The 25,437-nt window shown below is 33.7% G+C and overlaps 1 protein-coding gene across 1 annotated transcript in view; it reads left to right on the plus strand.

The window, feature by feature from the left end:
* The first annotated feature begins 3,070 nt into the window (after window positions 1-3,070).
* nrm (neuromusculin) overlaps window positions 3,071-25,437 on the plus strand; it is an 851,931-nt gene continuing 829,564 nt past the window's right edge. Inside the window, exons 1-2 of the mRNA XM_081726627.1 lie at window positions 3,071-3,158; window positions 14,604-14,639. Coding sequence (XP_081582753.1) covers window positions 3,071-3,158; window positions 14,604-14,639 — 124 coding nt within the window. The remainder of the gene's footprint in view (window positions 3,159-14,603; window positions 14,640-25,437) is intronic.

Consider the following 25,437-nt stretch of genomic DNA (forward strand, 5'->3'; position numbering starts at 1 on the left):
GAATAGGAGCGCCCGTCTGATGCCATTCGAGTGGCAAATTGCAATTTCCAGAGGAAGTGCTAAGCCACCTCTGATGCTGCCCGACGGTGCTTTTTGATCGATGTTTAATGTCGGGAAAGCTATGATGTTTTCTCGTTCAAAGGCTTCGTCTGGAGGGACACTTTATAAGATTCCATCCGTTGGCGTGATTATGAACTAGTAGCAGTAAGTGACAGAAAGAAAAAATAAGGTTATCATATTCTTCACCTTTCTTCTACCGACGGAAACCACTCAACCTTTTCTTGAGTTTATTAAATTTAAGGGAGAGAATAAAGAGTTTGACTATGATGAAGGAAATAAAGATCAATATGAATAGCCGTATTGCAATAGTTCATAACAGAATTTTAGTGTAACTGGTTAATATTATATGAGAAAGAAACAGGCTTCCACCAAGTGAAGGATACGGAGACAGCTCACTAAATGTTTCTTGCTTTGCTTAAAATTTCCTTGTTAGATTGGGAACAAATATTCTCAATAAATACGTATGATGTGCAAGACGTCAAGAATCAAATATCGGACATTCTTTATAATTATCTTACTCTTCAAACCTCTTTGACTAGCTACGGACTCAAACCCGTTATATCGCAGCTAACACTCAAACTAACCGTTCCAGTATTTGTATTGTTTCATCAGGTACAAATTACCTGTATTATTAATTATTACATTACAATTATTTGGAAACCTTATATTAAGCCATAATTCTTACAATCAACCTAAATACCGTTGAAAAAATTTCAGACACTAACGCACTATTTCAGCTTATCTCAACCGGTGTATCGTTATATTGTACAATTTAAGAATATATTTTTGCCATCCAGAAGAACTATCTATAAGTCTCAACCAAGCGCTTACAAGTGAATGCTTCGTATCCTTACATTCTACCACTTCGCATTGAGAGGGGAGAAAACTGTCAGGTAACGTAATGTTGATAAAGGTCAGTGAATGGTGACAGGTAAGCAAGAACATCGATAGCATAGTCGAACTACAACTCGTGGATACATGTATTATTATTATTATTATTATTATTATTATTATTATTATTATTATTATTATTATTATTATTATTATGTAATCTGTCTTTTGACAGATCCCAGGACTAACGAAGTTTATTTATTTTATTTTATTTTAGGCTTAGACCTGGAAAGGTTTCTTCCACGTTTCTTGATTTTCTGCTTTTCCTTTTAACTCCCAATATTTTTTTATATTCTTCACATCATCGATCAGTTATGTTCTTCCTATTCCTCGCTTTCCTTTCATCTTTCGTTCTATGGTGGTATGAAAAAGACAATTTCTTTGCAAGATGTGTTCAATTCAATTGGCCTTCCTACGAAATATACTGGTTAAAACCGTCCTCTTCTCTCCTATCCGTTGTAAAACATCTTCGTTTATTACTCTCTCTGTCCATTTTATCTTCTCCATCTTCACCCAACACCACGTTTCGAAGCTCTCTAGATATTTCTTCTCTAACTTCGTAATGTCCAAGTCTCTAAACTATACAGTCCAATGCTCCATATGTAGCACTTGACCAACTTCTTCTTAAGTCCAATATCTAGCCTGCTATTTATGAGTAATCTTTTCTTGTTGAATGCTTCTTTGGTTATGACAATTCTTGATCAGATTGCTTAGGTGCAGTAAACATCTTTGGTCAAATACTTTCCTGATACTTTAAAGTTACCGACCTCTTCAAGTTCTCATTGTTCTACTTCTGACCCGTAAGGGCGCGATTACGCGTACACTGCAAATACTTTCTCTTCCATTTTCATATCTCATGCTCCTTTGATCAAATGTTACTATACTAATTATTCTCCTACTTTATACATTTGTCAGTTGGAAAAGATTGACGTCGTCAGAATATGACAAATTTTGTGTTCACCATGAAGCCCTTATCATAATTCATAATAATCTTAAATCACTTTTTGAGGTAAATGGTACCACTCAACATATGTATCGGCAAAAACAATGCTAAATTGTAGCATGAGCTAAAATACATAACAATTTCAACCTAAGATTGCTGTTTTCCTTTGGTTTTAGTTGGTTTGTAAGTCTAATAATAATAATAATAATAATAATAATAATAAATACTTTTGATGTATTTAATGTATAAATTTGTGAAACTACAGAATCCGTTGTTCAAAGTAAAACTACGAAATAAAAATACATTACCCTTTAAAATTTACACTAAATAATAAATATTTTCAGTATTGGGCTAGTCTAGGCAATAGTGTTTATTTTTTTCACATAAATTGGTTACCATTCACTATCAAACTAGAGCGTTAACATGATAAATGGGACTTAGGAATGCCTTGCTTCGCTCGCGCTTTACTTTGTCAAAAATGCATGGAGTTGTACATGTTTTATGGCAATCTTCGTGGTTGTTCTTTTTTATTATTATTGAAAGAGAAGTGGAAACCGAAGAGAAAGCGGTACAAATAACCAATGTATCACACAATGGTGTTCCGAATAATTAACGATTCTAGTTTCCATGCATCCAGAATTTCGCTTCAATATTTTAACTGCTTGGAGTTATGAAGACGAATCGAAAATCAACTTTTCAAGTTAAATGTGTTACATTATTGATTCCTTTGCATAAGAGCACAAAAGCGCACATTTTAGAGTAATGGTCACAAACTGAAAGTAACTTAAAACAATAAGTGGTATACATATTTAGAAGCCTAATAATGGTGTATTCAGGTCAGACGAGTGAAACACTTGGTTTTCTCTTATGAAGAATTTTTAAAATACAATATACCAATAATTTTGATAAAGCACTTTGAAAGTTATAGGAGGTTACTTATGGTTATAACATACTCCGCCAATTCAGGAGGTAATTACTGTATATTGACATGGGATCTAATTGTAGCGTAAAAGCGATTCTTATATTTCAGAACTTGTAACACATTTAAATGCGAATGCAATATCATTTCTTTGTATATTAACGACTTACACACATGACTAACTTCGTAATTAAGGTTATCATCATCTCATTTAATGTTATTGTTCTTAAGAGTCATTTCTAACTGGATACTACTTGATGTCAGAGATTGTTGGTTCTTTTCTCAGCAGTCCTCAGGCAGAGCAACCAGCAGACAAGACAACTGCCATTGATAAAGTAGTGACAGGCAGAGCAACCAGCAGACAAGACAACTGCCATTGATAAAGTAGTGACAGGCAAAGAAGAAAATCGATGGCGTAGTTAGTGTTTTTTTTAGATAAGCGGTTCGTGAGTGCATGGCTACACGTGCACTGCCAAGAGTTGTTTTACTCCATTCTTCTAAATAGTTCCTCTCCTTTTCTCTACTCCTATCGTAGAAACGTGGTTCTACAACTTCTACTTGGAAACAAATAGTTAAAACTGTGCCGGTGCTGTGTCATCAGTTATAGCTCAGAATATTAAATAAATAAATGCAATCAAATGGGGATGAAACTGATGCACAACACGGTACTTAACTGTAAAATTGTGGTTGAATTTAAATAAAATTCAAATGTTTTTAATTTAGAAAATGACTAGTTGGGGAAAAGGGTGAGAGAAAGAGAAAGGTTGTAATTAAAGAATAGGAATGAGCACTAGCCTGATGTATCCAATGAAGCTGGCGTCGTCCTGGTCATCTGGGATGAATATCTAGAGAAGTCTGGATTAGCTGGTGACAGTCAACATCTGGATCTTAATCCTGTTGAACTGCAAGGGGCGTCGATAAGCGTCTTACGATAATGTCCTTCTACATCTTCATTCTACTACTCTGGTGACGAACTTAAAGGTGTCTGCGGCAATGGACCGTCAGAATGGTACCCTTTGTCTTGTGGAGTCGGTGGTCCTCCAATGGTGGGATCCGCTTCTCTCCGATGATCCTGCACCTCTCTTGATCGCGTGTCGAATACCCCTTGTTGTTCTGTTCCTCCTAGTTTTGTCCAACTCAAGAATGATGACTTAATCGGGAAGTATCAGGCTGTGCTCGAAGGTATGCGGAAAGGAAAGAAGGAAACTAGTCGAGTTTATTCAACAAATATGCATTTACAACAGGTGTCTGAGAATGTACACTTCTAGTCAAAGTTTTCTTCAATAAGTTTCCAAAAGTTCATGCTTCCTTATATCAAATACACAGTCACTTCATTTCCAATAGACAGATACTTCACACCCCCTCCTCGAAATCAAAATACACGAAAATTTTAATTTTCCGTAGTAGAAAAAGAAAAAATAAAAATATTGAAGAAAGTCAAAAAAAAAATGTTCGTTAAAGGTAAGAGAGTTCTTTGTGTAACATATTGTTTGTTTTGAATTAATCCTTGACCACAAAGTACAAAATGCTGAATGTGCGTTCCTGAAACAGTTCATATAGTTCAGTAGGTTGACCTGAAGATATGACGACAGCGTCTCTGGGAAGATGGAAAGTAAGAAAAAGAAAAATAAACATTAGTGCTTGCATAATATCATTGTGAGTGACATGTGCTTTAAAACGTTAGTGTTGAGTTCCGTTAGTGCTCAGGGAAGGGAAATGAAAGGTAGGAATAATACTAAATTTAATCATCACTAACACAGATTATCAAAACTTAGATACGTATAATAAAATAAATATTTCATAAATAAAGTATAATCTAATGTAGACCTCTCTCTCTATATATATATGTTCCTCTAATGCAGAAAATAACATCAATATCACACGTGACTAATACGCGAAAAGAAAAAAAAACGGTGTAATACTATCTAGCTAACCAAAGATAGTAAAGTTAGACTGCACAAGAAGGGTACTGATTTCAGTTTGAGAAAAATGAGCTTTAAGTTATTTAGGCTTAAAGCGTCCGTAGACTGGAAAAAAATTCCAAGATATGGTTATAGCCCCATATACTGGCTGTAATCAAACTATATGAAATCAGCACGAGAGAACTATTCACCACATATAACCTACAACCCTAACTAACATATAAATTCTTCATATCTTCATCTTCTTTCTTCTTAAATATTGTCCTCTTCGGGCATCGAATGCTGAAAATCAATCATGGCATCGAATCTTAGACATCTGAAGGGATGGAGCATGGTTCTTGCGATCTTGATTTCAATCTTCTTACATCTTCTTAATATATCCATCGAAATATCTATCCATACGCGTGTCGTTGATTTTCTTCATTCTTTACATACTCACATTTGAAAAAAAAATAAATAAATAAAAGAAAGTTCTGTAGTGATACGCTGTCCAATCAAACGAAATGGTACAATTCTTGAAGATACCAACGTGTTCCAAAATTCGAAGTATTCCAAGTTTCAAAGTGTTCTAAATTTTCGAAGTGTTCTACCGGTAGATTTGGATGCACAAATCAAAACCAAGATAAACTAACTTCTAAGCGTGGCCAGTGCTAAAAGAAAATTCATCATCCATCTACAAGGTGTTCCTATCCACAATCCAATCTTCAAGAAAAGTAATCCACATACAAGTTACGTACGGACAGACGGACTAACAGATTCTTCATCAATGGGAAAATATATGGGGAGTAATCGCTGATAAATGTCCCAATTCTCTCTATCATAAACACAAAATACGACACGGTTTACGTCATCAAGATGTTCTTCTAAAAATATTCTTGTTGTAGCCAAGGCAATTTTGGCAGCTTCTAACTTCGGAAATTTAAATGCTCCAGTCGAAATGTTAGGTAATACAATTGTAGAAAGATCATTCTCCAACATCACTTTAAAACAATTTTTGTACGTCTCTCGTAAAATCTTCTTGTCTGAATTCCGTGGTCCACATGTCATAATTACATAATTAGCTGGTAGACGATAACCATTGGCAATCTTCGCTTCTCCTGGCTTCAATGATGATATGGTCAAACATTCTTCTAAAAATTCAGATCCAGCTGCATCTTGAATGGCTTTATCTGCACCACCTAAAGGAGTTAAGGTTTCATTCGTTGGATTTACTAAGGCATCTGCTTTTATATCCACTATGTTACCTTTATAAATACTAATCTTCTGATTGATGGCAGTATTACAGGCAAATTTCGGTTTTTCTTCTGTAGAATTCTTCCCTATAGTTGCCCACGTTGGTAGATTTTCGGCAATCACAACATCCTTAATATGAAGAGAAGGGATGAAAATTTCTTCTTCCAAACATTGTTTCCTGGGGTTGAAAATCTCTTCAGTTGGTGATCCTTGATGGTCTTCGCGTCTCGTCTTCTTCTTTTTCATCGTATGGTCTTCCGTGCAGACGTTGATAGGCATCTCTTCATCAGAGTCTTCAAGGTGGTCTTCCTCTTCCGGGTTTTCCTTCTCATAAAACTTCTTCAATCTCTGAACTGCTATGCTGTCTATCTTGTAAGATCCTCGGGCGGTCTTATACTTAACAAAATATGAATTTGGATTTTCCACACGTTCAATTATGCCTGGACCAATAAACTTTCCGCTAAATGCTTTGGCGTGACCTTTCTTTCTTGTGGTATCTAAAATCCAAACTTTTTCTCCTTCTTTAAAAGCAGGTTTCGTATGTCTCTTATCAAAAAATTTTGTCGCCGTTTTATGACGTTTGTAAAGATTTTCTTGCGCTTTATCTCTAATCTCTTGTAATTGCTGTAAACGAACGGCATTTTCTTCGTATTGACACGGGGTATTTAAAATTGCCTGATGAAGTAATCTAGGTTTGAAGCCAAAAAGACATTCAAATGGTGAAATTTGAGACGATAAATTCTTGGTGACGTTAAGCGAAAAAACTATGGGTTGTAATAAGTCAATCCATTCTCCTAAATCCTTGTCACATAAAGCTGATTTCAATCGTTGTTCTATGTTTCTAATACTAATTTCACAAACACCATTACTATAATGCCCATGTACATTTACAAAACGCATGTTAGCACCAATCATAGCACATAATTCTTTAAATAGTCCACTAGTGAAAGCACTGCCTTTATCTAAGACAATTTCATAGAAAATTCCAAACTTTAAAATTACTTTGTGATAAAGAAATGAAGCCAAAGTACTTGCTGTAACATCAGGAAGGGAATCTGTAATTATGTATCTAGTACAACTGTCTACTACAACTATCATATATTTGTGATTTAACATATTATTGGGGGAATAATTCCCAGCTACATCTATGTGGATGCGATAGAAGGGAAGAACGGAGGGATAAGTAAGCAATGTGCCATATGGAGAACCAATTTTCGATTTCGATACTTGACATATCGTACATTCTTTACATTTCTGATATATATATTTCTTCATGTTGGGAAAATACACTGTTTTTACTAACATATCATAGGTTTTTAGAATAACCAGAATGAGAGGATCCCAATGCTGACGTATGACAAGCATTAAAAACTTTAAAACGCAAAGAAGTAGGAACTGCAACTAAAAATTTTATACCTTGAGAAGTTTTCTGCTTTCTATACAAAATTTCATCTTTAATAGTAAAATATAATGCTTGGCGTTCTATTTTAGGATTTCTATTTTCTTTCTGTTCCAACCAAGAAAAAATATCTTTAAAAAACGGATCTTTACGCTGTTCTGTTGCCAGATTTGACTCATTTAAAATTGAAAGTGAATTTGTGGTCTGAGTAAACAAAATTTTCGGATCTTCTTGATTCTTTTTCTCGTCTTCCAAATCTCTAGGGGGGTTAGAAAAACGTGAGATGGCGTCTGCCTCTACGTTACTGGAGCCACTGATATGTGAAATAGTGAAATTATACGATTCGATTTCACTCAACCATCTAGAAATCTTACTTACATTCTTTGTTTGCTTCAAATAAATTAAACTATGACAATCTGTCTTCAAATAAAAATGACGTCCCAAAAGAAAATACCTAAATGAACGTAATGAGTACAATAATGCTAGTAATTCAAGCTGATATGGGTGCAATTTTCTCTCGCTAGGAGACGTTGCACGACTACAATAACTAATGGGAACTAGATTTGTATCGTCAGGTGAATTTTGAGGTTGTTTGATTAGTCCAGAAAGAGCGAGTTTGCTGGCATCAAAATAGAGATACAGAGGATAATCAGGTTTGTACCTCATGAGACAAGGTGCTGAAATGATGGCTTGTTTAATATTATTGAATGCTGTCTCCTGTGCGTCCTTCCAACGAAAAGGAGCGTCTTTTTTCAACAAAGAAAGTAACGCTTCTGCTAATTGATTGAAATTAGGTAAATACGAACGAACAAAAGAAGCCAATCCTAAAAAACTTTTGACCTGTTTCTTTGTTTTGGGACGTTGATAGTTGGAGATTGAGTTAATTATTCGTTTCGAAATAGACAAACCATCTTTACTAACAGTGTGACCTAAAACATCTAATGAAAAATATCCCAATTTTGTTTTTTCTGGGGAAAGCTTTAAACCAATTTCTTTTATTCTTTGAAGCAACATACGAGTTAACTGCACAATTTCATCAAAACTATCACTAGACCAAAAATAATCGTCAACATAGGCAAATATTTTATCTTGTGGAAGACCTTCTAAGGTGAGTTTCACTAATCTGTTCATACCGCTAGTAGATGTCTTGACACCCTGGGGTAAAAAATTAAAATGGTACGATCCCACGCCCGGAATCGAAAAAGCTGTAATAGGTTTAGATTCTTCAGTGAGCGGAATATTAAAGAAAGCTCCAAAAACGTCACTAGAACATAGATATTTGCGTCCTGCCAAATTAGTCAAAATATCCTGGATAGGAGGAACCGGAAAACTGTCAGGAACCATTTTTTTGTTCAAAAATCTCGCATCCTGTATAAATCTATACTGTCCATTCTTCTTTTTAACAAGCATTACTGGAGAATTATACGGACTAATACTAGGTTCAATGATCTTACTTTTCAATAAAATATCTACTTGTTTTTTGATCTCATCCCGTAGATGAAATGGTATCGAAAATTGGGGTCGATTTACTGGAATATTGTCTACTAATTCAATTTTATGCTTATATCCTTTAGCACAACCATAATCAAATTCATTCCAAGAAAAACTAGAATAAAATTCTTCTACTAAGTCATATAATTGCTGTTGTTGATGTGGCAACAATTCAGGGTTAACATTTACTCTATATTTATCATACCCTTCAAGAAAAGATTTCGTATCTACTGCATTAACTTGATGAACCTTATTATTAGTGCTATTTTGTTTCTTGAGGTTGGTATCACTGATAACATGTTCGGCAGAACCCAACACAACATCTTTTTTCAAGTAGAGTTTACTTTTGGTAGGATTAATCACAGATATTACCGGATGAATTTCGTCTACAACTGATTTACGCACAAAAATTTCTGCCTGCGTATCTATTAACTCATTGGGAACTAATAAATTGCGATTTCCTGCAAGATCATTTACTTTTTTCAATGTAACTTGAACACTTGAATTTGGAGGCAAAACAACAGAGCGAGCCACTAAAAATTGAGGTTTATATAATTTTGCTATATGGTTAGAAATTTCTTCAAAAGAAACGTATGGCGGCAATTCAATTCTTGGAGGAATACCAAATTTAACAAAACTAAAAGAATTCTTATTGTGATCAACCATTGCAAGATGACTTTTCAAAAAATCTTGGCCAATTATGCTATTATACGGAAAATTATTATACACTCGAAAAGGATGCGTAAAATACTGTCCTCCTAACTTAAATTTCACTAAAGCGATTTGATCACTTCCTTGAGAATTTCCAGTGATACCACGAATAAAAGTAGTTCCTTTAAGTATTTTATGCTTCTTACTTAAACTATTACCAGAAATTAAGCTAACAGTGCTGCCTGAATCCAATAGAAATAAATGCGGCTTATTATCAATATATGCTTTAACATGAGGCAAATCAGCTTCATATTGAATAGGAACATAATATCGCTTACTATTTCTAACATTATTACACATATTATTGTCTACTTTATTCCTATTATTCGATTTAACATTCTTATTTACATTGCCTGCATTGACGGAAGCAAAACGCTGTGAGTGATAGAAGGATGCGTTGGATGGATTTCTTTGCTCCAAACGCGAATGCTCATAAGATTTGCGTGAGAAACTTTTGCGGCCGCTGTTCGTTGCACGAGATCTTGTAACTGGACTTTGATACCGTCTAACTGAGCTATCAATGTATTTTTTTCAGGCTGACTTACAATTTCATTTTCGTTCTGAATATTAACATCTAAAGTATTTTCTTTTTGCTGTATAGCATTCTTACTAACAGGATGTATATTGTATTCGTTTGTTATTTCCAAGGACTTCAATTGCTGACTACGCATGCTGACAAGAAAATTAACTCTTTCCTCTAGACCTAAGGACTTTGCTAACTCAATAACAGTCTTATACGATTTTCTTACAACTACAGAATAAAATGAAGGCAATAACCCATCGATTATCAAGTTAATTTGTTCGGTCACTGGCATCTTCGGATCGTACTCAAGTATTAATTTCCATTTATGAAAAATGTAATCTAGGACAGATTCAGAATCTAACTGTTCCCTATTTCTCATTTCTTGTTCTAAAACTTGCGAAACTATGTTATCTTCATAAGCCTCTATTAATTTCTTCTTAATCTGTACATACATGAAATTATCATATTCTGCGGTTGATTGTAAAGCTAGCAGATAAGCACGAGCCCCATTTTCTAAACAATACGGCAACAAATGACGTTTCTGTACATCACGTAGGTTATGAAGGACAGAAAAATCCTCAAAATGACTAAAAAACGACTGAACTGACTCGTTCAATTTGCCGGAAAATTTGGGGGGTTCTACTAAACGATCTATAGCAGAAGACATAACACTAGTATTCTCCATTATATCTATTTTCAAAATCACACTTATAATAAATATCTTACACTACTATGTATATATATCCAACACCAAAATGTAAATAACACTTCTTTCTTATGTACTAACACAAAAAAAAAAACAAAATATAATAACTTGGCAAAATTTTCTCTTCTCACCCACTTATCATTCGATTAAAATACAACAAAACAAAAAATTACTCTAACAGAGCAAATGAATAAAGTAGTGAGGGTGGACGGGTGGGTTAAAAATAACTCTACTTAATTTCTCTCGACAAACTAAAATTACACAGTACAAATTGCTCAAAATTTGGGATCTTAAGCATCTACCGAATATTTAGAATCGTAATTTATCGAAATTTTAGGATCGTAACAAAGGCGTAAGCCTCACATCTCCACCATGTGCCGGTGCTGTGTCATCAGTTATAGCTCAGAATATTAAATAAATAAATGCAATCAAATGGGGATGGAACTGATGCACAACACGGTACTTAACTGTAAAATTGTGGTTGAATTTAAATAAAATTCAAATGTTTTTAATTTAGAAAATGACTAGTTGGGGAAAAGGGTGAGAGAAAGAGAAAGGTTGTAATTAAAGAATAGGAATGAGCACTAGCCTGATGTATCCAATGAAGCTGGCGTCGTCCTGGTCATCTGGGATGAATATCTGGAGAAGTCTGGATTAGCTGGTGACAGTCAACATCTGGATCTTAATCCTGTTGAACTGCAAGGGGCGTCGATAAGCGTCTTACGATAATGTCCTTCTACATCTTCATTCTACTACTCTGGTGACGAACTTAAAGGTGTCTGCGGCAATGGACCGTCAGAATGGTACCCTTTGTCTTGTGGAGTCGGTGGTCCTCCAATGGTGGGATCCGCTTCTCTCCGATGATCCTGCACCTCTCTTGATCGCGTGTCGAATACCCCTTGTTGTTCTGTTCCTCCTAGTTTTGTCCAACTCAAGAATGATGACTTAATCGGGAAGTATCAGGCTGTGCTCGAAGGTATGCGGAAAGGAAAGAAGGAAACTAGTCGAGTTTATTCAACAAATATGCATTTACAACAGGTGTCTGAGAATGTACACTTCTAGTCAAAGTTTTCTTCAATAAGTTTCCAAAAGTTCATGCTTCCTTATATCAAATACACAGTCACTTCATTTCCAATAGACAGATACTTCACAAAACCAACTTGATAAAACTTTTAGAAGTTGGATATTTATATATATGTTTAACCGTAAAAAAAAAAAAGATATTAAATTTCTAGTGAACTGTTTCACCACTTGTTGTACTCTCTTGTGTTATGTATCCTTGAGTTATATCAAATACACAAATTACCGTATATTTCTGAATCCAAGACGGCTTCAAGTCGAAGATGACCCCTGTTTTTTAAAAAGAAAATGATTACGAAAATTACTATACTATTAATCAAATCAGATAAGACTTCCATTAGTCTTCTTCACTATAAGAGTCCACTGAATCTGTGATCGTTCAGTGTAGAAGCGGAGGGAGAGAAAAAGAGTAAAGTTAGAACTTAATAAAAGTTTGTAATTCTATTCAATAAAAAAATCCACATATGTTGCAAAAGCAAGACGACCCAATACTTTTTGTACGAAATTTCGGCTTTCCTGGAAGGAAACTACGTCTTGGATTAAGAAATATACGATATGTTTATCATTGATTCTTAGATTATTAGTTGGAAGCCCTGTAGTAAGCCACAATTTTAACAGGCAGCCTAACTACACCGACTGAACAAACATTGATGGTTTATTTCAGCCTTTAGACTTTAAAGTTACGTATCCTGCCATCCACAAGAGGTATAACTCTATATAAACCCTTACTGTCTGAATGCTCTGTTTCGTTACAGTTTGCTGGCCTAATTTTCAGTAAAATATACAGAGAGGGGAAGGAGCCCCAGGTAGCATTGTCTTGATAACTAGACTAGTAGAAGGCAAATTGAAATTAAATATTTCTAATTATATGTCACACGGCTATAACCTTTAGACAAAAGCAGACAGATTATTAATGAAAAAAAATGATTATGAAGTGATTGGTAGAATGAAAATGCAGGCTCACGCGCTAGCCATTAGACCAGCGTGAAGGGCTCATCTTGTCAGTTGCAGCAAGTGAATAGTCAGATGATAGAACACCTATGTTGATGATGATATAGGCACGAAGATTAGTACCTATATACAAGATAAGGGGAAATTATCACATTAACTTGCATGAATTTTGAAAATCCCTCTTGAATGTATGGAAGAGTACATGAGGAAATTTCACCGAATGTTTGGTTTTTCAATCGTTAGAAACCAAGGCATGGAGACTTTTTGATACACAGTATATGGATATTTATTTTTGGCAGCTGGAACTCGGAAAAACGACAAACCTCCAGCACAAAATTCCGAAAACTAGTTTTAATATATGTGATTAGACGATGCTAGAGGGAGAAAAGGATCAATATTAGGATCAATATTAACAGACGAAAATCATATTCACGAAGAAATTAAATGTCGACTAAAAGCAGGGAATTCGTGTTACTATTCGGTTCAAAATCTCTTGTTGTCGCGAATTCTGTCGAGGAATTTGAAGCTTAAAATATATAAAACGATAATCATACCTGTTGTTCTGTATGGTTGTGAAACATGGTCGCTTACTCTGAGGGAAGAACATAGACTGAAAGTATTTGAGAACAGGATCCTGAGAAGAATATTCGGACCCAAGAGGAACGAGAATGGGGAATGGCGGAAGCTTCATAACGAGGAACTACATAGTTTATACGGTTTACCCAACATTGTTAGGGTCGTCAAGTCTAGGAGGCTTAGGTGGGCAGGTCATGTAGCTAGAATGGAAGAAAGTAGAAACGCTTTCAAAGTCTTGACTGGTAGACCCATAGGAAAACGACCAATAGGAAGACCTAGGCGCAGATGGGAGGACAATATTAGGATGGATCTCGCAGAGATAGGAATACAAAGTAGAAACTGGATGCAATTAGCTAAGGATAGAAGTCAGTGGAGAGCTTTTGTGAACGCGGCACTGAACCTCCGGGTTCCATAGGCCATAGAGTTAGTTAGTTAGTTAGTTAGTTAGAGGGAGAAAAGGGGAGCGAGACCCCCACGATGGTATCTTTCGTCCCCCAAATATGTAATTAGATCAACAAATATGAAACTATTATTTTCGGTATTAAAAAAAATAGCTCTCCCCCCAAAAATGTTTCTGTCCCTCCGCCTGGCGTGGTCACTGTAAGCTACACAACCTTCTCAAAACACTGTGCTTCTCTGTTTACTTTGTTTCCTTGATTTTTCTCGTTTTAGTTATGTTGTTGCCTTTTCTTTGAAATAAAAATAATATTCCGATACTATATATATAATATTTACTTTCATCTGTAATCATACTGTAAATTAAACACGTTATATTGCTCCTATCTAGATAAGATTTTGTTAGCATGCACATTGAAATTACAGTTGTCATAATATATCTTGTTCCAACGAAGAAATATTAGTGCCATTTTACGAGGAAACCGAATAAATATTCGGGCTAACTCTATACTCTTTAACATTTTGACGTTGGCGTATCTCATATATTATGATATATGAAACCTGATTTACCACTCTTTTATTCTTCAGACCTTAATAATTTGATTCCACATGATTTTAGGTGATGTCGCAAAAAAGCCACTGAATTCATAGGTTTGTTTGACTTATATGTTTATTATTATTATTATTATTATTATTATTATTATTATTATTATTATTATTATTATTATTATTATGTTGGGAAAAGTATTATTTTAGTTAGTGTACTTTGTAAATCTGCTAATAATACAATGTTTTCTTCCAGGGTTTGGATACGAAGACTTGTTTAAGGAGTTTTACAGTAGGTTTCATTCGTGCTGAGCAACAACTATCTGTCGGTGATACGTAGTAAGAAAGAAAAAAAGAATGTTATATGTTTGTGTTTGTCAACACAAATCTAATTTCATCGTTAAGCTGTCCAGCACTAATCTACTGTGTCCGTATATGCATGACCCTGCTCCCAAACCAGATCGCACAACGAGAGAAAATAGTCAAGATGCTTTTTGTGACAAGCTGTTTGAAATTTGTTTAATACTAAAATTTAAGATAATAGTCTGTGTTATGTATGAGCAAATTAATAAACGATATTGATTTGTACTATACGGGAATCATTAGAAAATGAGTTAAAGAAAATCTATTATGCAAATTCTTAAATTGGTGATGGAGGAAAAGATTTGTCAAAGTAACGGACGTTTTATCACTTCCACTCTGCTACGCATGGTGTTTACAAGTTGTTAAGAATAACTCCATATTATTAGAATTCAGTTAGCGACATTTTGTACACTGTTATTTTGTAATTAATTCTGTTATATTTCTTTACTATAACGATTACTGCAATAGTTTGTGTAATTGTATAACTATATAAATGAATTTATATAAGAAGGACACATGATTGAATGAGGAAAAGGAAACAAAATAATATTGAGCACACGTACGTTCTTACTGACTAGAAGTCCATTCCGTACCAGCCTTTGCAAAAATTGCTGGGTATTAACTCAAGCAGAAGTTCCATAAATCAATTACAACTGCTATGCCTATTATCGAAAACTAAAACGGAGGTTTTGGATGACGTTGACGCAAACTGTTGCGGAATGGAGTCCTAGGTTTTCTTGCGAACAAGTAAGCTCTATCGTCTGCCATCTCAGTTGATGTCAGGAAATTATGTTTTTGATTCCCATGTTGAAGTTCAATTCCTCTTCAGTATCAAGATCACGTGAGACATGAGTTCCCACTGAGTGCTAGGTCTTTCGCATCAAAGGTAAAAATGCTCATCATTTAGCTACAAGGGAACTTCTATATTTTTTCGATGCGGCATTGCAGTTGTTGAACAGTTTATTTGATTCGGAAGGTAGTTCAGCAAAGAATGTAAGTTGTGTCCGCACCAAATAAATAAATATACGCAAATGAATAATTGAATAGTAATACGGCTCATTTCTGGGATCTCAGGAAATCTCTATATCTGTTGCCAGTTTTGGATTGATGTGGGTACAATAACACCTACCTTACGTAGCAAAAAAGTACGTTCTAAACTCCAAAGTATGGAAATTCACGTTGGAAGGGTCTATGATGAAACGGCAAAACAAAGGCTAGTAAGGATATTTAATACAAAAACTAGTTTTTCATTTTATTTGCCAAGCTAGTCACCTAAACATTGGTGTTTTGAGTACTTCGCCTACTATCAATATGTAAAGCAAAGACGAACAATGTCAGAAACTTCAGTTTAGGATATGCCAATGCTTTACAGAAAACTTACAAAGCAGGGGTAAATTTGATAACCCCACGCGACTACTTATTTCTTAAGTTTAGTGTAGAAAAGACAATATAAACGACGATATTATTGTTTACTATGCCTACTAAATTGACATATCCAACTACTGCGACGTTTTTATAGTTGTTGTAAACTTTCCTAGTTGGTAACAATATCTTAATCACCTTACGTTACTTAGTATTTGGCTAGGTTATTTTATACAACAAACTATTACTTTGATATAGTTAGTGATACATATCTCATTTATGCATATTAGTTCAGACTCAAACTTTTCTATTTTTCTTTAATTAAAAGATTTTTATCAAATCGCATAAAATTTGTAAATAAGTGTAAGATATTCAATGTATCAAAATTTTATTAATTAATGTTAAGGAGAACAGGGAGTTAAAGTTATAAATTGACGGGATTTCAAGCTTCCCTAATTATCTTAAATATCCCTTTCGTAATTCTCATGCACAACAATACGTATTAACTCTAATAAAATTATGAATTTAATATCTTCTAATTGTCATATAACCTCTTTCGTTGTCAAGATATGAACACTTTTATTCCTTTTGAGTGTCTAATCGAATTGTTTTCCAACCCATATTTTACCCCTGATTCACATTTCAATTGTACATTCTAATATTAGTATTATATTGTCTTTGAAGGGGAATTTCAAGTCCAATAAAGAGGGTATGATGGCTCAGTAGTAGAGAGCTTACCTCTGGAGCGAGGGGTCGCTGGTTCGATTCCCGGCCAGGTAAATTTGTGGTGGACAACACCGTGTCTGGGTTTTCGCGGAGTACCCCGGTTTCTTCCCATATTCTTATCCCACCAATTCTTCCATCATCATTCACTTACCATAATCATCGTCTCCCTTAGTCTAACGAGCATAATCGTAGGACGTTAAACCAAAAAATTTCATTTCATTTGATTTTTTCAACTCCAATAAGGATTTTTTATCTCCACTTGATGAAATACATATCATAAACTAAGAAAAAAAAAAGGAATATTGGTTAAAACAAAATATAAATGATGGTATTACAATCAGAATCTAGTCTTAAACATACAATAGCGACCGGAACGTATGCAACCACGAGAACAAAAATATCAACTTGGATTGTACTCCTACTCCGTCGTCTCTAAACTGGACAAAAGTGTCAGAAATAGAAGAAAATAACTATTCAATGTACATAAAAATATCATTCATATCTTCTCTGCTCCGAAGATCACACACATGACAACTTCGTCACTCAAACATTCCTAAGTAACAAACTATCGAGAATTCCAGCTATTTTGAAGATACTCAATAGTCAATATTTTAAGTTGCAATTCACTAAAAATGTAACAACTTTAGATTTCTAACTAAACTTGAGTCAATCAATTTTTGCCGACAATTCATTTTCGTAGATTCATATGGAAATGACTTGAGGACTCCCACTCAGGAAAAAAGCTGTATGTTTTTGTTAATTAAGGGTGATCTCTAATATTCAAAAATGTAACGTTAACTCAGTCATCAATATGTCGATTATACAAATATCACCAACATTCACTTAAAAATAGGATTTACTAAACTTACTTTTGTGTTTTTTACGGATCTAATGTAATGCGCAACCTAGTTGTCACACTGAGTGACAATTTATTGAGAAAAGAACGTATGAAGTCGAAGAATTCAGAAGCTGATCTCGCGCTACTCTATTTTGTAACTCCTGCAAATACTTCCGATCATCAAAAGAATAGAAGAATTTCACGGTATGCTGTAAATGTGAAAATACCCATCAAAGAACCTGTAAAGCATACCTCGCATATAACGTTTTGTATAACCAGCAATACCTACTCGTCTGACAATTATATCGACGCAACACCTGCCCTAGATGACCAGAAAGTTTCTCAACCAGCACGATTAAACAAAGAAGACTTAAATATGCCATACATCACACGTTGCGGCCCTTCAAAGGACCACCATGTAAGCCCATGATTTCCATGAGACCCCAGGGTGAATCTTACACCACATTAGTTTCTAAGCTCTGACGATGTGATTTGCTCAGACTGCTACTACTATCATTTGAAAATTTCAAACAAAAAAGTCATATAATTACCATGGACAAAATAGCATGAATTACTAGACCTCCTTTTACCTTTATTGGACTATTCAATTCAGTAACAACATTTCCATTACCAATTCAGTACTTTCATATTTAAAAAAAGTACCAATTGCAAGAATTCAGAAGCTCTCTGTACAGCAGAGAGATGTTACATTTCACAGCAAATTTAACATCTTACAGCATGTTAGATTTGCTGTAAAAACTCCCTCGATTCTAAAGGGTACTTTATCTTCTGTAATGAAGATATTGTAACCGTATATCTTGTATAGCTGACTGATAATTCTGCAGGCCACTGAAAAAGTTTAAAGAAAAATGAACATAATTCCAATGCTGCGTTGTATTTACACAAAAGACAAAAACTTGAAAAAAATATACGAGTTTCGTACCCAGGAAAAATGACGATACTGTGTGTAGGCTAAGGAACATGAAATAATACACGTAAATAAAGATGGAAATCTAAAGTAATGAAAAAGTGGTAAGGTAACTGGAAACCCCGAGAGAGCTTGGAGACAGTGCAATCTACCTAAAGGTGTTAAAGAGTTATGATCAAAATAGTGATTTTTAGCTACAAGCGTGTATTTGGGTTACAATGGTTCCCAAGAAGGAAAATTTTAATTTAAAAACTGTTTCATAACTTTTAATATAGATTGTTTATTTTTAATCATCCCAGTAAGTTGGCTCAAATAAAATATTTTCCATTTTAATTTAAGTATTGCTCATTCTGATTTATATTTTAACTTTTCTCTGTTAAGATATGAAACTAAACTAGAATTGCAACATGAAATGAATTACTTTTTTAACTGTAGTCTTCTGTTCATAGTTTTGTTTCCATTAAAGTTAGAGTGAATTGTTTACATGAAAACAAATGTGATTCTTCCTTTTTTCCTGAACAAAACAAAGAGTTAACGTGAAGAGGGTAGAGTAGAGAATATGTTTTCTGAAATTATGATGATGGGGAAAGTTTTTGCTTTTGTGTGTGTACGGAATATGTACATTGTTGAAGTTGCAAAACGTGGAACAATGTTGATTCAAGCATCTAATGTGCATTTACATTACATATGAATATTTCCATTGTTTTATTCCGAAACGAATGATTAAAAGAAAAAAATAGGCTTGCATCCTCATATGATAGAGGACAAGATGACTTTCAATTTTGCCGTGTGAACCGAAAGAGAACGGAAGCCCGTCTGCTTGAGACGCTTGTCATTACTGTGTAATTGAAGCCTATGTTAGTTCGTCGCTGGCCATTGTCTCTCTCCGTCGAGTTCTGTAATTGTGCAAGTCGGATGAACACCCGGGAAATGCAAGTGTGTAGAAAGTGAGGAGGAGGGGAACCACATCGTATGATTTCACTGTTTCGTACGTCTATTATTACGAGAAGTCATTAACGCTGATGGGTAGCCCTGGTTGTACCCACTCCTTATCTGCTCCTACATTCCCCACATTCTACGTAATTCCGCCGCTATTCCCTAATGTTTTTGATTGTGAAGATCTTTTATTTCGCTAATTCTTTTCATCTTTCAAAAATAATCCTAGTGCGATTATTGCAAGTAATAATATTGCCACCCATAGTTGCAATTTCTTTAAATTCAAAGTTAACTTTTCCATTTAAACATGTAAATTGTACTAGAAGATCAAAATGTAAAAATAAAGGCAAGGATGTAAATGTTAAAAGAACCCTTTTCAAAGTTAGAAAAAAGTATTATGTGAGTCACTGAATAAAGAATAATAGGAAATCGTATTCAATACTTCGTATGAAGTATTTTGTTGAGTGGGATAGAAGCATGCACATACCCATAAGATAAGAATGTGAAAAACAATTGCAAGTGTTTTAAAATCTGAATATGGAAAAGAATGGAAAACAATATGCGGGTGGAATAGAAAACCCAATGAAAAAGAGGTACCGTAAATATGATAATTATAAAGATATGAGGGCATTATTAGAGAAAAATAGTTTTATTACAAAGTACTAGAAAACAAACAGGAAGCAGATGATACGATATATCAATCCTTTAAATCTTTTAACATGTGATGCAAAAACATAACTTTATGTTGAAACATAATTAATCATATGTACACTCATGTCCAAAATCATTGTCGCATATCTATAACTGTCTTCTTGTAAGAATATAATTTGATAATGATTTTGCAGGTACTTTTACGAATCGGAAAATGTATATTTGTGCTAAATTTTATAGGAAAAGAACTATAAATATGAAATTCAGAGTGAGTAAAACAAAATGTTGCTAAATGGACAAGAAAGTTTTATTTTCGTTTTATTGTTCTTATTTACTGCTCTTTTGACATGAAATTTCCCACATACATGTCTTTTCCGATTGTACACTACTCACATTATAAGAAATACCGGAAGAATTCATTATCAAATTATATTCCAACAACAACATATTTAGAGACATGCGACAATCATTCTGGACACGAGTTTACATTCATAAGATCTAAGTTGTATAATTTTCGTTGTCTTCCCACTGTATGAAAGCGTAAGAACGTACATATATTCATAAATATTTTCTGTTTGCTTTCTTTTATTTGGCTTTTACAATCAAGTACCATCATTCAATAAACATGGCCTGTAAATTCCCCAACGAATTGCGAAATTTGCGAAAAGACCACTTTTGGAGGAATGCTTTCACAAAATTTGTTCGGTTCTTGTTTTTACATCACAACACTGTGCTCGTGATGTCATATGAAAGCCGTTTAGTAGTTTTAAAATGAATTAATTACAACTGTACAATAATTTGAGTACTATCACCAGTTAATCTTGCAGAAGTACATTCTGACGGTATATAGAGGGAGAATATTTAAAAATATGCTCATCTATTTCTATAATTTATGTAAATAGTAATAGATTTCTCATTCATGGAACGTAAATAAGTTTCACTTTGCCACTAACACTGTGTGTGTAAAATTTACAATATAGAATAGTCTGGAGAAACATTTCCCAAAAGTTTTTGTTCCATATGTCACGAGTGATGTCATTAAAATGTTTATTTTATACGAAAAGAAACATCGTTTTTTTTTTTTTTTTTTTTTACAGTCGATTTTACCCCGGAAACCAAGGAATTTAAACGTGAGGAAGAGGATGAACTTTATTTCATAATAATGCAATTAACAGGGAATTAGTGTACGGAAAGTTCTTAAATTTCATTAATTAATCTGTTATCTACTCTGTACAGTAAAATTGTCACAATAGTATTTTTTACAAATGGACCTTCAAAGCTTATGTGGTTCACTTTCGTACATCAAACATTTGTCGGGAACACATAATTGGGAATTTCGGATATCAGTAGTTTAGCATTACTGAATGTATACTGATGCTTTTTGTCCTGTAAATGCTTCACCATTTTATTACCACTACAGAAAACTTTGTTTCATTCAAATATGGCGAATAATAAGCAAGATATACACAACAGAATAGCAAGCAATGATTCCACGTTCCACAGTAATCAACAGTAAAATTAGCAAAATAAGTATAACAAAAAAGTGTGTCTATATCTACAAATAAATACAAGAAATATAAAAAATTATGACATAGAACTTAGTTTTAAATTAAAATCCAATGTAAAATTGACAAATAATAACAAGATTAGTATTAATAAAATACTAGACTTCCTTACTCTCATTTCTTAAATTAAATATTGTTTCAGTGCAGTTGCCGAAATATTAATTTATGCAATATGAACAAAAGAGTAGGCGTTTTCAGAAAACTTCGCACGAAAAAAAAATGCACTTTAATAGAATAATGCTCTTCTGGGTTCTTTGGAAAGAAATGGAGTGTTCTATTACCCATTGTTAATGGAGTATTTTATTATGTACAAAGTAATAATTAACATTTATAAGAAACCTTATGGATTTTTTCACGAGAAGTGCATAATGCTATATTGTAGGGCTATTAATGAACTATTGATCTGTGGGATATAAAGGAAATCGTTAGGATTTTTTTTTGTTTGCGAAAACTACAAAATTATATTTTTACCCTGTAGTCAACAATCCTTATTTTAGGGTTAGGAAGAAATTTTGAAACAAAAGACATAAAGAATCTGATTAAAACCTTAATTAAAAAATTTTGGCCTGATACGGTTTAAAACATATGGCCTCTAGCCTTATGTATAGTCGGCGACAAATATCTTTTCGTTTGGTAAAATTTATTTTGAGAATAACAGTGGTATGGCTGGAACGTACAGAAAGTTACATTTTTAATTTACTGAAAACTGTATTCAAATCGTCCTTCCATTCTGAAGTTATCTACGAAACTAATCCCATCAAACAGAAAGAACATTTGTCGTGTATTATACATACATCAGGACGAACGGACATACAGATGAATGGACATATCTTCATTGACATGGGGTGATCGTGAAACTTGTAGATTTGTTGAAACCTTTAATTATATTTTTTTTCGTAAGAACAACACTTTCTTCTGTCCTATTGCCACTTGAAAATAAAGAAAAAGAAATATCAAAATATTTTCCATTTAAATATTAACTAAGTTATTGGACTGTTATTTAACAATCTTCAAGCAGCATATTCGACGGTTGTTCACTTCGTTTCTATTAGTAAAGTTTTGTGTATAACTTCAAACAAAAAATTAATGTATATAATTTAGTAAGTAGTATATATAATTACGGATGACTGTTCTGCAAATTTCGTTTTTGTTTAATTAAATAATGCTTTTTTCAAACTTTATTTTCGTAATTCTCTCTCTTTTCCAATATTTAGTATTTCTAATATGATTCCATTAACAATGTTAATAAAGTTATTTTCACTTTTTAAATTTACTTATCGTATTCTGTCTGCTTTTAATTAGAATTTTAAATTAACTGATTCTACTTTTTATTTATACATCAATTTTATCAGTATATATGCTTTCCTTTAAAATTACATTCAAGCTACACATTGTGATGAAAACTAAATAAAATGATCACAAAATTTAATATGGAATCAACTGAGATAGAAATAATTCAATGATGGTTTTTAGAACATTAATATTCATTACTTTCCAGAACTACTGTATTTGCACACACATACAATAGTATGTATTTTTTCTCACATTTTAAATGTTCAGAATGTATCCTTTATAATTTATTTACCAGCATTACCATCCAGTCACTGTAATAATACTTTAAAAAATCGAAGATGGCAATTCTTTTGAATGAAGTGTATATTTCCCATGGTTTGATTCTTAGGTATCCAAACTAAGCAATATAATTAATTTTCCTTATATAAATTTAAAAATGTATCTGTAGATAGAATAGAAGCAATGCCGTTCCTGATTTGACAGTCCCAAAACACTTTTTGAGCTGTTAAAATAATGAATAATACTACACTGTACGTGTTACACGATTTCCTATTTGAAAAAGGCACTTATTTTCTCAAAATATAAAATAAGTATTTTATGTATTATTTATTTTATAAACAGTAATGGAATATTCGAATAATAGTTTAAGACATAAGATAGTATATGATTGGCTGCTAGTGTATGTCATATCCTGCCTATCGTTATATAGGCGCCCAAGAATACGATCGGTTGGCCTCTTTTAGCATTGTCGCTATGTGGCACGGGACTACTGTTTAAAAGCATTTGAAGTTTTATCGGGTTTGAGTCCGTCGAAAGTACCCCCAAAGGAAACTGAACCCGAGGCCACATGCACAGTAAGCACGCGCATTAACCGCTCGGCCTCAAACGAATATCCCTTGAATTCGAGTGAATTAAAGAAACAATAATGTTAACAACCTGCTCTTAAAAACTACTAGTGTCACTTAACTAAAATCTAGAGTTAAACCCCATCAAGTTCTCTGAACAGTCTGATTTTTAGTGGGTTGGTATCAGATCAATATATTATTTTCCATTGCAGTTACTTGTCACTTTATAGATCGAAATGTCTTATCATTTAAGACAAGTGCTCTCGTTGTCTTTCAACCGTAAATCATTACTGCAGGTACTAAATCCTTTAGTGTTACTAGAAGGTGAAGAAGCCCTGCGTAGATCATGAAATGTTCAATAAAGATTCTCTAATAAAATAATGTATCAGAATTGGTAATGTACAGTATGTGTATTCTTGAAATAAATACTTCTACATGTACGAAATCAGTATTAATCTATAGTCCTAAAATTATTACGATTAACTTTATGAGAATAGTGATTTCAAATCTTAGTACTACATCTTATTACAACTTATTATGAGAATAGAACTGATAAGGATTTAGAGGTACTAGTATGAAGATGGTGTCGCAAGGAGAAATTAATGGAACCTCCATCTTTGTATCGATGAATAAAAAATAGAATAGATCATTCCCATTTGGACAATGCACAGATAAATTAAGGAATGGGTCAGGATAAGACTCTACACTTAAGATGATTTAGCCATATCACACTTCGGACGCTTTTATTCTATAGATTTCCCGACGCACCCATTTTAAAATGATTAGGTAAGCCTCTGACTAGCTTTGGAACAAGGGTAGAACGACAAAAAGTTTCTGCCCGGCCGGAGATCAAATTCGGGCCATCCAGTTTGTAGGTTGTCGCCTTATCGACTCCACCACAGGAGATCTTCATCTTGATGAATAGAGACCAAAATGCAACAGTTCATTTCGGCCAAACTCTTCAGGAAATTAGACTATAGCTTTATCGTTGCGAAAATGTAGTGTGTAAGGAAGTTCGTATTATTTTTCTCTGTATGAAGAATGTTATATTTCTTTCTTCTCCATGTTGTCCAATAAACGGGAAGTACTTTAGTTGTACGTAAAAGATAAATTCAAACAAAAATGTCACGGAAGATTAATCTATATATTTAGAAGAATAAATTCAATGACTCTCTGTTTTACTCTAAACTGATCTCCAAAACTATTAAACGTAAAACATTGAAAATTTATACAGGGCCTAAATATTTCTTGTACCCTAAGCTGTAAATAGGACTGAAGCTTGCGAGATGTGATCCTCAAATGGGTGAAACCGGGGCTTAAATACTTTTATCCAGGGATTCCTTCAGATCTCTGGAGCTATTTAGTATTAGAAGAAGAAGATTGAAATGTTGTATATACGTATATTTTCCATGTTCCCTAGGCTTGTAATAAAATATAATTTTATTAAATGTTATCTCTGAAAGGGGGAAAGTGAGCTTGAAAGTTGTTTTACTTTTTCTTCTCATGCGAAGAACGAGTACTCTTCTAGTCAAAATATAAATACATTCTATTTCCCGGAGAAAGAATGACGAAGTTATTGACTA

Source organism: Thermobia domestica, chromosome 9 (assembly GCF_964235325.1).
Source record: "Thermobia domestica chromosome 9, izTheDome1.hap1.1, whole genome shotgun sequence".
In the NCBI taxonomy this organism is placed as follows: domain Eukaryota; kingdom Metazoa; phylum Arthropoda; class Insecta; order Zygentoma; family Lepismatidae; genus Thermobia; species Thermobia domestica.